The sequence below is a fragment of the Xiphias gladius genome, chromosome 20 (genome assembly GCF_016859285.1).
Source record: "Xiphias gladius isolate SHS-SW01 ecotype Sanya breed wild chromosome 20, ASM1685928v1, whole genome shotgun sequence".
Lineage (NCBI taxonomy): Eukaryota > Metazoa > Chordata > Actinopteri > Istiophoriformes > Xiphiidae > Xiphias > Xiphias gladius.
The window spans coordinates 17,721,795-17,734,919 of NC_053419.1; the positions used below are offsets into that span (position 1 = coordinate 17,721,795).

Consider the following 13,125-nt stretch of genomic DNA (forward strand, 5'->3'; position numbering starts at 1 on the left):
CCCATCAGAGCACAGCCCTCCGTCACATGGTTCACTGTTGGTTTTTACCCAGGATAGGGAGGGCGGGGAGGGGAGGGGGGCAAGGACAAACAAAACTGGACCCGGAGGAGGATGACGGCGAGCTTCAGCCACGGCGAAGACAAACTGTGCAAGAAGAATCTCTTCTCTTTTCCCCGGAGGATGACTTTTGCCATTTTCTGTACCGTTTCGTAGCACTATCATGTAAAACTCCGCCATATTCAGCCCACCACGCCCGGAGCTCGGCCACCAGGGGTAGAGAGTCGCTACTTCAGTCCGCTCAAGTTGTTGCACAAAGTTAATTTCCTCTTCACAACAGAGGGTCAAGGTAAAAAAAAAAAAAAAACAGCCTCTAGAGTAAGAACTTTACTTCCTTATATTTACATTTGGTAAACCTTGTTTCCAGTCTAGGAGAGTTCAGTTTTGGCGCATGAAGCGGGGGATTCTGGAGGGGTTAATCCGAATAGATTGACTCCAGGATACTCCGGGCTTTTCCTTTCGATACATGTAATCAACACTATGTGTCTGTCTCTGCCCGGGAAGGTGAAGTGTTATCCAGGGGTAATGATTCTGAGCTCCGTGGGAGCCTGCTGCCTCAGCCCGGAGGCCAAAGAAGCTCGCAGGATCAACGATGAGATCGAGAGGCAGCTCCGCCGGGACAAGAAGGACGCCCGACGGGAATTCAAGCTCCTCTTGCTCGGTAAGGGACGAAGGGTGAAAGTCTGCGTGTCAACGCTTGCGTGGTGCGTTAGATACGGTGGTGGTGGGAGAAGTAGCAGCAGCGGTACCCCGCTGTTGGAAAGACTATTTTACAAGCAAAAGTCGTGCATTCAAAATTTTGCAAAGTGAAAGTACGAAAAGAGAAAAAGATTATTTTGTATGTGAAATCCCACCATGTAAAGTAACTGGTAACTATATTAGTACACTGGAGTAATACGTACAATCATTTCCTCTGCAAAACAGTCGAGTAGAAGTATAAAGTAGCAGAAAACTGAAATACTCAAGTAACTAAAGTACCTCAAAACTGTATTTATGTGCTGTACTTAAGTCAATATACTTAATTACTTTCTGCCACTGGCTGTAAAGTAACTTAAGCAACTCAATCAAAAAACAGATGTGAAAATCTTTCACTGGATTGGCCTCGAACTTTCACTTCATGCTTCATAAAGAGTGGTGTAAGAAGCTTTCAGATGCAACAGGGTGGAAAGGCTCTTGTTGCAGGTAAAAGTACTGCATTCAAGATCCTACTAAAGCATAAGTACGAGAAGAAGAAGAATTGTCAGCAAATGTACATTGGGTATCAAAATACAAAAATACATCTCAAAATACATCAGAATGCCCCCTTGCAGTGTTATGTAATTATATCGTAGAGTATGGGATTATAATTACTGATGCATTAGGTGTGAAAAGACTTTTTAATGTCGTAGCTGGTCAAGTTGCAGATAATTTTAAATGCCTAACGTCCCGCTAGGCAGTTTAAATCTACAACCCTGCATCATATCTCATAAAATGATGTTTTGTCTACAGTGGTGGAGAGTAACTGTACATTTCCTCAAGTACAAATGTGAGGCACTCGTACTTGGCTGTGTCCAGCCTCTGCTACTTTACACTTATACATCAGTACTACCTGCTGACAAATATCGTACTTTTCGCTCCAGAACATTTATTTCACGGCTATGGTTACTAGTTACTTTCCAGATAAAGATTTAATATGTAAACCATATCAGTGTCAGTGGATAAAATATGATGCATCATAGTTTAGTCTATGACACCCAACAGGAGTGGCGGAATAGGTATACAGAACCTTTACTCACTTAAAAGTATGAAAACATTAAATTAGTGCATCATTACATAAGTATTATCAGCAAAACTTAATAAAAGAATTAAGAGTAAAAGTACTCATTCAAAATAAAAATGACCTCGGTGACTATGTTACTGTATATTACAATATGGGATTGTTGATTGCAGCATTTTACTTTAGTAGCTGGTCGAGGTGGAGTTAGTTTTAACTACTTCATATACAGTCAGTTTAGTCCAGTGATTCCCAACCTGGAGGTGGGGCCCCTCCACGGGGACACAAGATAAATCTTGTTGCGAGATGATTCATGGGAGAGGAAATTTTTAGCAACGTTTAGGTAAATATACAATTGACACAACATTGGGGGGGGCAACATTTTATTTATGTGACAGGACAAAGGATGGATCAGCTATGCTGTGAGTAAGTTTAGGATGTAAGGCAGTCATGTCGGTCGTGATTATTCAGCTTTCAAAAATGGCTGACTCATGATGAATATTGGCCACCCTCTCGGGGTTAAAGCGTCAGATGTGTAGCTACGCTACTGACAAAACAATGACTGCATATTTTGAAATAATCTCTTCAACTGTAAAATTTCATACTTTGGTATCATGCCAAATAATCCTATCAAGTGTTTACCCCTTTTATATATTAGCATATATATTATAGTATGAGACTGGGATTAGAATAGTGAACGCTACTTTTAAAACTCCTAAATTGTAGTCCATGGCGAAGTATCATTCTTTTATTTTCTCTTCACTCTGACTGGAGAGCTCTCTGACGGTTGCTACTGAACGCTGTCATTTCAACTGTGTCAGCTTCAGGGGGAAATGCTGCAACTTCTTCTAGTTCAGCTTTTTCAAACATACAGATTGTCAGTTGTAAAAATGACAAAACAGTTTGTAAAACTCGACTCTAAGAATAAACATAAGACCCATAAGGCCCAAGAACAAGATGCAAGCCAGACTATGGTAATTAAGGCAGACTCGAGATGGCATAAAAGTGAGGTGTGAAAGTGCTTCAAACACAAAACAGGCAAAACCTGTTGCTTCTACTTTTGTTTGTCTGACAACAGACGGAAGTTAAGTGATAAGGCTGGTGATATTCTATATTTTTAATACTGTTACCAAATTCCATGAAGACATCAAAACTAACAATGAATTGATCCCACTAACGAGTTTTGTCTGTGTAGTGACAGCCCGATGTTGCTTATTCATCTGAGCCAGAGGCCTCTGTTGTTGTCCAACAAGACGAAGAGTGTGTACAGCAATGCTGGTGGCTCTGTGAGGCTGTAATTAGACAGAGTGGCGGTTGTTTTGCACTTGTCAGTTTGCACTAAACACTAAATATCAACTGAAGCTGATGGGAATGTCAGAAATATTCCCCAACAAATACGCAATTTACTGCTGCGTGAGTAACGTCCTTTTTAAAAAAAAAAAAGAAGTTATATATTTGTGAGCTGTTTGTAAAGATTAATGTCTTCAGTAGGGACCAGTGAGCTTTTGGCTGACAGCCAATGACAGGGTAGGGAATTCGTAAAGTATTGACAGATGGACGAATAAATTGTTGATTTTGGTCTTTTTATGGGTTTTTTTGATTAAAAAAAAACAAAATAGCATGAGGCTGGCCTTACGGTTTAGGTCTATACATGCGTGTACACTAATGTTATGTATCTGTCGGTGGCCAGGAACTGGTGAAAGTGGGAAGAGCACTTTCATCAAGCAGATGAGGATCATCCATGGCCGCGGATACTCTGAGGAGGACAAGAGAGGTTTCACCAGGCTGGTCTACCAGAACATCTTCACAGCCATGCAGGCCATGATCCAGGCCATGAACACATTACAAATCCCCTACAAGTATGAACACAACAAGGTAGACCAGACTATTGTTCCTTTGTTCTTTTTTTGCTGCCTCACGCAGACAGACTGAGGAAGAGGTTTTTTCCCATACTGTCCCACAGAAGCATGTGCAAGGTTTTACTCCGTTGCTGACAGAGCCTGCAGTGTGTATTACTGTGTGTTCAGGGTGAAGTACTTCTGGTAGTTTGCAACATTGTTTAGATTTGCAATCCTGCTGCCAGAGAGTTGTGCCTCCAGATGGAGTAGGCTGTCTTTTGGAAAATACACATGATGTTACACTGAAGGCATGTAAAGACAGGTACTCCTGAGCCAGAAACAAGTAAGAGGAAAAAGAGAAAGGGAGACAGAGAACTCCCTGTTATTCCCTGTCATACCAATGGCAGGAGCCTAGTAAAAGTTCCAGGTAAGGCTGCCACACGAATGAGTCCACTTCTGCTGCGTCCCACGACCTCTGTGACGAGGAGGGGTCATGTAGGCGTAATTGACCTCTAGCAGCATTAGCACTGGAAGTTCTCAGAATAACAGCATGTCACTGAGCATGCAGATATTGGTACTGAAGCACAGAGCGTAAGCCAGAGAGGTCAAGAAGCCCGTATGCCCGGTGACCATTCACTAAATCCCTCCCCCCGACAGCGATTTTCCAATCACTGCTTAGCAACCGTGTCTAGTCGCGGCAGGGCTGTCAAGCAGTGTTGCCAACGTAGCGATCTTCTCGCTGGATTTGGAAACATTTAAAACCCCTTCAGGCAAATTTTCTTTCAAAAATGTTTTGGGCAGACTTTGACTTCTTTCCCTAGAGGAGAGTTTGCATTCACTGAGATTTCTCAGTGAATGCAGCTCTCACGTGGCTTTGCCACTGGACTGTGTGTTGGGGAGGGCAGCAGCACTTTCAGTCGACCAATAAACAGCTGCAGTTTAAAAAATATTAATAGCTAATGATAACGCTAGTTAGAGTTCGTTACCTTCAGTTTGACTGCATTTTTTTAACTAGCGTATGGTGTCATCTATCATCCTCTAGTGACTGTTTGAGCAGGCTTTAGCTACTTTCTGTTGAAAATAGTTGGCAACGCTGCTGCCAAGTGCGTCTGCATGGGGCCGCAGTAATAGCGATATTCTGCGGGGTTTTGATGATGGTGTCTTTTTTGTTGTAGCCCTTACAAAACTAACAACACTAGAGGAATGGATTGAAGAGTGTGTTGATCTGTTCTAACATGAGCTGAAATTGTTGGCATGCCTGGCTAACTAGCTCACTACATACGGTGCTAGAATTACCTCCAAGGTCAACGAGCACATGACTGTCTAACTACATTTTGTGTGGCTACAGGTTTCTTTAAAAACAAAAAAAGCCCCATTTAAATCTACTGTGTTTTATTTCCACATTGCGTGGAGGCTGGAGTTTAGACTAACGTTAGCAGCTCTGCCCTGCTCTTTACTGGATTTGAGGAAGTTTAAACTCCAGCAACCCCAGCCAAGTTACATTAAACGCAAGAACAGTTGGATATTTTTTCCTATTATAATACTATGGCTAGCTACCTCTAAACTGTAAAACAAGAACAACGTTGTTTCCTTATTCTACATGGATCATCAACTGGTGAGGGTGCTAACTTTTTGCCTGGGACCTGTTAGCTATAGCCTGAGACTTTTTAACGTGATATCAAGTGTTTGGCCATCAACTGTATATTAGGACCCCTTTTACATGGTTCTCATTTGAAAATGAGTCAGCCAGAAACATAACAAAATCAGCGTTTTCAACCAGTGGAGTTAAATTTAGCTTAATTAGCTGGCTAGCTACGGACGATAGAATCTGCCAGCCCGGCAGCCACAAAATTTACACTATTTAGCTGGAAATGGGGGTTTTATCTACCTCTGTCTGAACTCATTGCCTCACCGTATTGAAAATTACGAAGAAAGGTGTGGCAACAGTAAGTTAGGGGGATGGGGTTTAGCAAACATATTTTTAGGAAGTTGGATGTAAGAGTGAGCTTTTAGTGACTTGCCAAGATTTTTCTGATTGACACAGGTTGGAGAGAAAATGGGTTTAAAAAAAAGAAAACGAGATGCTGGCCCAGCAGTTTAATTTAAATTGGTCCCATCATTTCTCCAAAGAGTGGGGGAGCATGAAAGCAGTGAAGCAAGAGCCATGAAATCACTTTTAAAAGATGGAGGAAAAACGCATAGGCATCAGAGAGTATGGCCTCCCCTAGAAATATAAAAAAAAGTAACTAAAAATAAACTTTCCGTGGTTTAGAGATATGACTCTGCTCTAAAGATAGTATTGGTTTCTTTGAAATTAACAGTGATGCAATAAAGTGGGTTAACCCATTTACAGTCTATACAGATGTATTTCCGAACACTGAAATTTACCCCAGTATGGCAGCTCCTAGACGTTTTTAATCATGGCAAGGCACAGTCTCCCTTTTATCACTTAAGTACTGGAAGAAGCCATCAGAACATCAAACACAGCTGTCCATCAACAAAATCACAATTGCAGTATGTCTGCTATTACACTGTGTACAGTAAGGCTGTTTATTGATGCAAAGTTACTCCTCCCATGTGCCGATACCAAAGTCCAAGGCAGCAGCAAATGAGACTTAAAGTAATACTTCACCCAGAAATTGCAATTAAAGTGCTCCAAACAGCTTGTGCAGATTTTTCCAGGTGTACTCTGGCTGCACTGTTGCACTGTGGGTCCACAAGTGATGTGTAGTCAGGGAAATATTCATTAATCGGGCTCAATTTAGGACAGTAAGGATAAGATTAAGATGATTAAGAATTCTGAGAAGACATAGGACATCAATCTGCAAACCAGATTCCAGGATGACCTTTATCACATAGAAGCCTTTGTACTTTAACTGTACACTTAGTGAGTGTATATAAAAGGGATAAAACTAGATACACTGAGGCTGAACAGCAGGCGAGAAAGTAAAAAGTACACTCTGTGGAAGCTAGGAGTAGCAGACCATTGCTACATTCACTGTCAGTTTACTGTGGAGATTGCATTCGGTGATTACAACAGGAGAAGTTTGAGTCTTAGTCCTAAGATGTCTGGGTTGGACATTTCTCTGACCCTAGTTTTTGTAACAGAGTGAGTAGTCAGTAAAATTTACATGAGGGCTGATGTCCATTAATCGTTTGGTCTATAAAAGATCTGACCTGAATAATTAGCTGTTCATGGACTAATTGATTTATCATTTCACCATTGAAGCTCTAGTCTAAAATTTCCCAGTGTTTAAGCTTCTTGGTCAGCCGAGATCACACCGAATGTGCTTTAAAGGCTGTCTGTGAATAGGGTTGAAGTTCAAATCTTGATCTCTCAATGCCTAGTTAGCAATGCAGGTGGCCTTTCATCACAACTATGTACTTGTTGCTGGGGAAGTTTAGTTGTTGGACTATGCTTGATCATGCCCTTAGTATAAGATTAGCGGTACAAATCAGGTTCTGTATTGCAGCGCATCCTGTTTTAAGCCACGAGGGTCAGCCTTACCACCTATTATGACTGTTGCTGTGGTCTAAATGAAAACATGTGGCTCTAGGTGTATGTGATTTTTGCACACTGTAAGGGTATAGATGAGTGTGCAGGTTTTCCTGACTAATCAAACAATCTGTGGTGGGAGATACATGCTTGGTAAACCCTTTCCCTCTACCATCTAAACTGATTAATCTTTCATAATGCTACAAAAACAATGCACAAGAATACAAAAAAATAGATCATGTTCCTCACCCTGAAAGTGGTGGATTATGTAATTAACTTTGTTGTGTCATTCTGTTGTTGTTCAGGCCAACGCCAGTATTGTCATGGGGGTGGACGTGGAGATGGTGACAACTTTAACAAACCCATATGTGGATGCCATCAAGAGCCTATGGAGTGACCCAGGGATTCAGGAATGTTACAATCGGAAGAGGGAATACCAGCTCTCAGACTCAACCAAATAGTGAGTGTAAACAGAGGCTAATAAGTCCTCTGACCTTGCCAAGAAGTTTCCACTGTTGCATCTGCCAGTCGTTTGTTTAATACACTCAAGAGAGTTTGTGATCAGGGGCTGTTCCCTTTAAGGTTGTTGACAAAAGGCTTAAAAGCAAAGAAACACTATATTGATTCTCACTAAATAATTACTTACAGTGATGTGGCTGAAACAGATACATCCATGACTTGAACATTTTTCAATAAATGTCATGTCATTGTCCCGTTGCTGGTTTCATATCTGTCTAACTGGATTTGCTTTCCCTTTTCTTATCTGTACTTTGTCATCCTGTGTTAACAGCTATCTGAATGACTTGGACCGAATTGTTGACACTGCTTATTTGCCAACACAGCAGGATGTCCTGAGGGTCAGGGTGCCAACAACAGGTATTATAGAGTACCCCTTTGACCTGGAGAATGTGGTGTTCAGGTAAGTGTTGTGAGTTGTTGTGATATTTCATGTTGTAGTAATTTTATTGCAGCTGAGGCCATAAACACTGAAAAAGTACCTGGGAGTAGGGAAGGCCAGTACACAGTAGACAGTGGCATCGCGGTCTTTCTAGTCTAACATGCAATTTAATTAATTTAATTTCTATCATGATATACTTTCTGGAGGTTCAGTGGATTAAGGGCATCTGTTTTTAGGCATACTAGCGGTCTGGCTCTATGGGTGGCAATGTCGGTCCACCGCTTTTGGTCCAGACTGAAATATCTCACCAGATATTACATGTATTGTCATGAAATTTTGTACAGAAATTCATGGTCCTCTGGCTTTCCATCTAGCACCATCAGGTCAAAATTTCAGTTTGTCCAATACTTTGGTTTTTGACCTGCGAAAGTAATGACATTCCTGACATCAACCTCAGCTGAACTTGTTGTTGTTGTTGCTAGTGTTAATTAGCAAATGTTGGCACGTTTTATATGCTAAGAGAAGACAGTGCGTATGGCAAACATTATACCTGGTTAGCATCGATGTGTTAGCATTGTCATTATGACCATGTTAGCATGCCGATGTTAGCATTGAGGTTAAAGCACCGCTGTGCCCAAGTATAGCCCCACAGAGCTGCTGGCATGTCTGTAGACTCTCAGCCTTTTTTGGTCAAATCAGCCTGATTTTGGAAGTTAAATGTCTCCCCGGCACCAGCAGATACTTTGGGGGAAGTGAAAGTTTCTATTCCCCAAATTAAATGTTTACGCCATAAAAGCAAATGCTTACAGTTTTCATGGGACTGTAATAAAAGCAGTAAAGCCTGTCATCACTTAGCAAACATAAATTTTAGGGCAGTATGTTGATCTAGTGATATTAGGCTAGATATCATTTAGAATTTTGGTTACTGTAAAATTTTGATAGAGCCTTAATGTTGTCTTTATTTGGTCTTCAAATGCTGCAGTACAGTTAACTTATCAGATACCTTATGAACTCATGACACTGTCCTGTTTAGTCATCGTGTCCACATTGTTTATGATCAATTCTCTGACGTTTCTTGTTATATTATCATTATTATTAACTTAGCACTGACTCAGAATTTGAAGAATAAAACTGTCTATGACTGGGTAACATGATGATTTTTTTGTAATGACGGCTTAAACCTGTGGCTGTAGGATGGTGGATGTGGGTGGCCAGCGTTCGGAGAGGAGGAAGTGGATTCACTGTTTCGAAAATGTGACTTCCATCATGTTCCTGGTGGCGCTCAGCGAGTACGACCAGGTCCTTGTTGAGTCCGCCAATGAGGTAAATCGCAGGCTGCTGCCTACAAAATCATCTGTAACACTTACAAGCTAATTTCTTTCTATGTATCTTGTTAGTCTCTGCATGAGAAAGAAAGGGGCTCACTCCGGGATAATAAAAAAAAAAAAAAAAAAAAATCACTGGGAGGAATACAAAGGGACATTGTTTCTTTTGTTTAAATCCAAACCTTTTAAGTGGAGATGATGACCTAGATTTCTACAGAGTCCAGCACTAGTCTAGTTTCTATTTCTCTCTTTTTTTTCCTTTTCCTCTCTCTTTTCTCTCTCTCTCTTTTTCTGGTCGCAATGACAAACCTCATCTTAACCCTCCTTCGTGGCAGTAAATGTAGTCCATCTGCAGGGGGAGCTCTTTAGTCGCGCCTTTCAGCAAAGTGCTCCTCTCAGCAGGGCTTGTTCACTTGATGAGATTATAGCCAATTGAATTTGCTCACGCAGACAATCACTGCTTAAGTGCTGCTTTTTAACACTGGGTCTGATGTCATATTTCTGCTCATGCTGAGATGTCTGTGCCATTTGATTTTCAAAGAATCGAATGGAGGAAAGCATGGCCTTGTTCCGGACGATCATAACCTACAAGTGGTTCAGAGACTCCTCAGTCATCTTGTTCCTCAACAAGATTGATTTACTGGAGGAGAAAATCATGTATTCGCATTTGGTCGACTACTTCCCTGAATACGATGGTAAGAGGAAAACAGCTAATTCTTGGCAAAAGAATTCAACAAAAAAATGCAGATGAGCATGATGATATTTTATTGATATTTATGTTTGTATTATTATTTAAGCTTAATTAAGCATCTCTGTCTGTTGTCAGTATTCAGATTTGCTGTGTCTTTAAAGTGAAATGATGTAATTTTTGTTAAAGAAGACACAAGACAATCTTGCTCTTACAGATGAAAAGTCGAATTCGGAAGCAATAAAACACACTTTTCCTTAATTCAACACACTTAGTAGTTTTGCTGCTACAGCCTTACTTGATCTGGTATGACCAGTAGCTTTTGGTGGCTCGTGTCAGCCAACCAACAGGGACAGCTGCGGACGTGCACATGGACACGGACGCACTGCCATACTCAAGGGTCTGCATATAGAGACACATTCCACACATGCGCAGTGGATGCCAAACTCCTGACAGCAAGAAGAGGAGCTCTTTTTTTGTATTTGGCAGCACAACAACAAAGAATCAAAAAAGAAAAATGTGGGGTTTTTAATGTTTTTTTTTTTTTAATTGCTTATGACTTCAACTTTTCATTTATAAGAGGAAGATTGTGTTATGTCTTCTTTCAGAAGTTACATAGTCTCACTTAAATGTTCAGGCACCATTTTATATTACAGTTCCAGCCTGGCTTATATTCTTGAGCTTTTTTGTAGCTAATAAAAACACCTCGGTGACTTTCATGTGCTGTTATTGCCTTCTGTCTCCTTCTACCAGGCCCCCAGCGGGATGTCAAAGCAGGAAAGGAATTCATCTTAGATATGTTTGTCAGTCTCAACCCAAACGAGAAAAAAATCATCTACTCCCACTTCACCTGTGCCACAGACACAGACAACATACGATTTGTCTTCCGTGCGGTGAAGGACCACATCTTGCAGGAAAACCTTGAAGTCTACAACTTGGTTTAAAATGGTGGGGTTCCCATCATAATTCATTCGGCTTTGTACAGCTGGCAGTCAGGAGAGCTCTGCAGTGATTCAATTTGCCTCACACTGCTACTGAACACTATAATCCAAAACAGGAAATTGAGAAGCTATAGAGCTTGTCGCCAAATGACTGTACGACTGATGTATTTCAAATTTGCCTGTTAGGCTCTTTGAAAATGGATGTCTCCGGCTATAATGAAGTGTGTCCTGACAATTAAAGCGCCTCCTTAGTGAGGAGTCTATTATAGCATGCACTCTGAAATTTATGGAGCTCTTTGTGAACATTGTTGAGCAGTAACAGTATAGATGCACATTGGTGGACTGAGAGGGAAAAAAGTATTTCAGTGGCCTCAAAAGCCTTTGAGGACTGGTAATGTTTTAGGTCTCTCCTTCAGGGAATCTGTGGAAGTGGATTTAGACAAACATTAAGTCAAGGTGGTCGTAGCATATTTTTTTAAGTTAAAAACAGTTTGAAATACTCTAAATGCTTAGTTCGTATCGTGACTTAATGGAAAATTAGTAAAAAGTTAACACTAATGACAATTATTTTATTACAGATATTGATTTGCACACTGCTCCTTTTGTAGCATTGGTTGTAGCATTAGCTAAAGTTCTGTATGTGTGTACCTCACTTAGTTGGGCAAGATCATTTACACAGACTTGTTTCAAATTGAATTTGTACATTTTCAATTTGTCTGTGATGGAAATGTTCAGTGTTAAACCACTTTTTTTGAGCGCAGCATTAGTATATGCTTCTTTGTAATTTAACACACTTCAGAGAGACATTCGAATTCCATTTTTTTAAGTCTTTAATCAAAGCTGTAGAATAAATTGTTCATTCAGTTCAGGGACTATTTGTTTGGATTTTTTTAGTAGTTTTCTTGCCTTAGAATAAGTTGCTAAAATGGGTTTAGATCTTGCTCCATTGTTTATCTGGATGCATTGTGTAAATATCGCAGTGTACGGTATTTTCCTAGTTTTTTTTTTCTTTCACCTTTGTTTGCTTCAAGGTCAGTGCTGAAATGCTAATTGCTGCGGAGAGAACTGTTATGTTAAATAATCTCTGAGGCATTAAACTAGAGCATTCTCGATATTAATTCATATGCTGTTCAAGGTATCAAATGCACAAATAAAAGGCTTATGAGAGCGTATCCACGGCACTAATGTTTACACGACCCTTTTCTTCTTGTTAAAAATAATTACAATCTAATATGTACGGTTTAATTTATGGTTCTATTCCTCTGTCACTGCGATATCTTAACGCAGTCTTATTGTTTTTTAATCTGATTGGATAAATAAACAGACATTTTGCTGTTCATTTGCTGCTCAGATTTTGATTTCTTTTGTCAGTGTTGGTTTACAAATCAGCTGCAGTACACTGTTAATTTGCCATTCATGCGTTTTTCTTCTTGGCTGCTCCGTCAGCTCATCTGGAGCAGTTCGGAAAATCCTCCTCTGTGATACATCCATCTGGCTGGAGCCTGCAGCAGCGGTCCATATTTTTGCTAGTGTTGTATGGAGGGTTTAGATAGTGTGGCAAAGCACCTTTATTTTTGGAGGACGGACACCGAATGTAATGTGGCGGCGGCACATGGCACTAGTGATGTGCGAGGATGGACGAAGGGGTGAGGAGGCTGCTGGGCACACGGTCCTTGGTGGTCGTGTGCCCGTTTGATCAATCCAGCCCCAAAATCTGCCCTGAATCAATCTGTCACTGTCACTCCAGCCAAAAACCTTATCCATTGAATTTTAATTTAATAATTATTTTCCTGAGTAATCAATAGCTTTGTCTGTAAAATAAAAGAAAATAATGACAAATATCCATCACAATTGCTTTTGAAATGCTCACTAAAAAAAATAAATAACTCAAACAATTAATCAATTATCAAAATACAAAAGTTGCCCATTAACTGTCCTTATCATTCGAAGCTCTAATACTCATTTGCCACAAATGAGCCATTTTTTCAAGCATTTTTGTGTCTTCCTTGGGAGAACCTATAGTAGTTGCTCCATCAGTAATACAATACAGCATGTGTTATAGCATTCATGGTAACTCCGTCATGGTCGCATGTTTTGTGGCCTGCATGCCAGTGCAACCCATACAGTGT

At 40.5% G+C, this 13,125-nt stretch overlaps 1 protein-coding gene across 1 annotated transcript; it reads left to right on the forward strand.

The window, feature by feature from the left end:
* The first annotated feature begins 69 nt into the window (after nucleotides 1-69).
* LOC120805960 (guanine nucleotide-binding protein G(q) subunit alpha-like) lies at nucleotides 70-12,312 on the forward strand. The gene is made up of 8 exons (XM_040156542.1): nucleotides 70-346; nucleotides 562-718; nucleotides 3,501-3,685; nucleotides 7,450-7,604; nucleotides 7,935-8,063; nucleotides 9,236-9,365; nucleotides 9,909-10,062; nucleotides 10,809-12,312. Exons 2-8 carry the CDS (start codon nucleotides 583-585, stop codon nucleotides 10,997-10,999), a joined length of 1,080 nt encoding a protein of 359 aa, XP_040012476.1. The 5' UTR covers nucleotides 70-346; nucleotides 562-582; the 3' UTR covers nucleotides 11,000-12,312.
* Nucleotides 12,313-13,125: the final 813 nt, after the last annotated feature.

Excerpts from the sequence above, each read along its gene's own strand:
- LOC120805960 (XM_040156542.1), top strand. The coding sequence starts at position 583 with ATGATTCTGAGCTCCGTGGGAGCCTGCTGCCTCAGCCCGGAGGCCAAA. Across the intron at positions 8,064-9,235 it reads CTGGAGAATGTGGTGTTCAG|GATGGTGGATGTGGGTGGCC; the intron begins GTAAGTGTTGTG and ends CTGTGGCTGTAG. Across the intron at positions 10,063-10,808 it reads CTACTTCCCTGAATACGATG|GCCCCCAGCGGGATGTCAAA; the intron begins GTAAGAGGAAAA and ends TCCTTCTACCAG.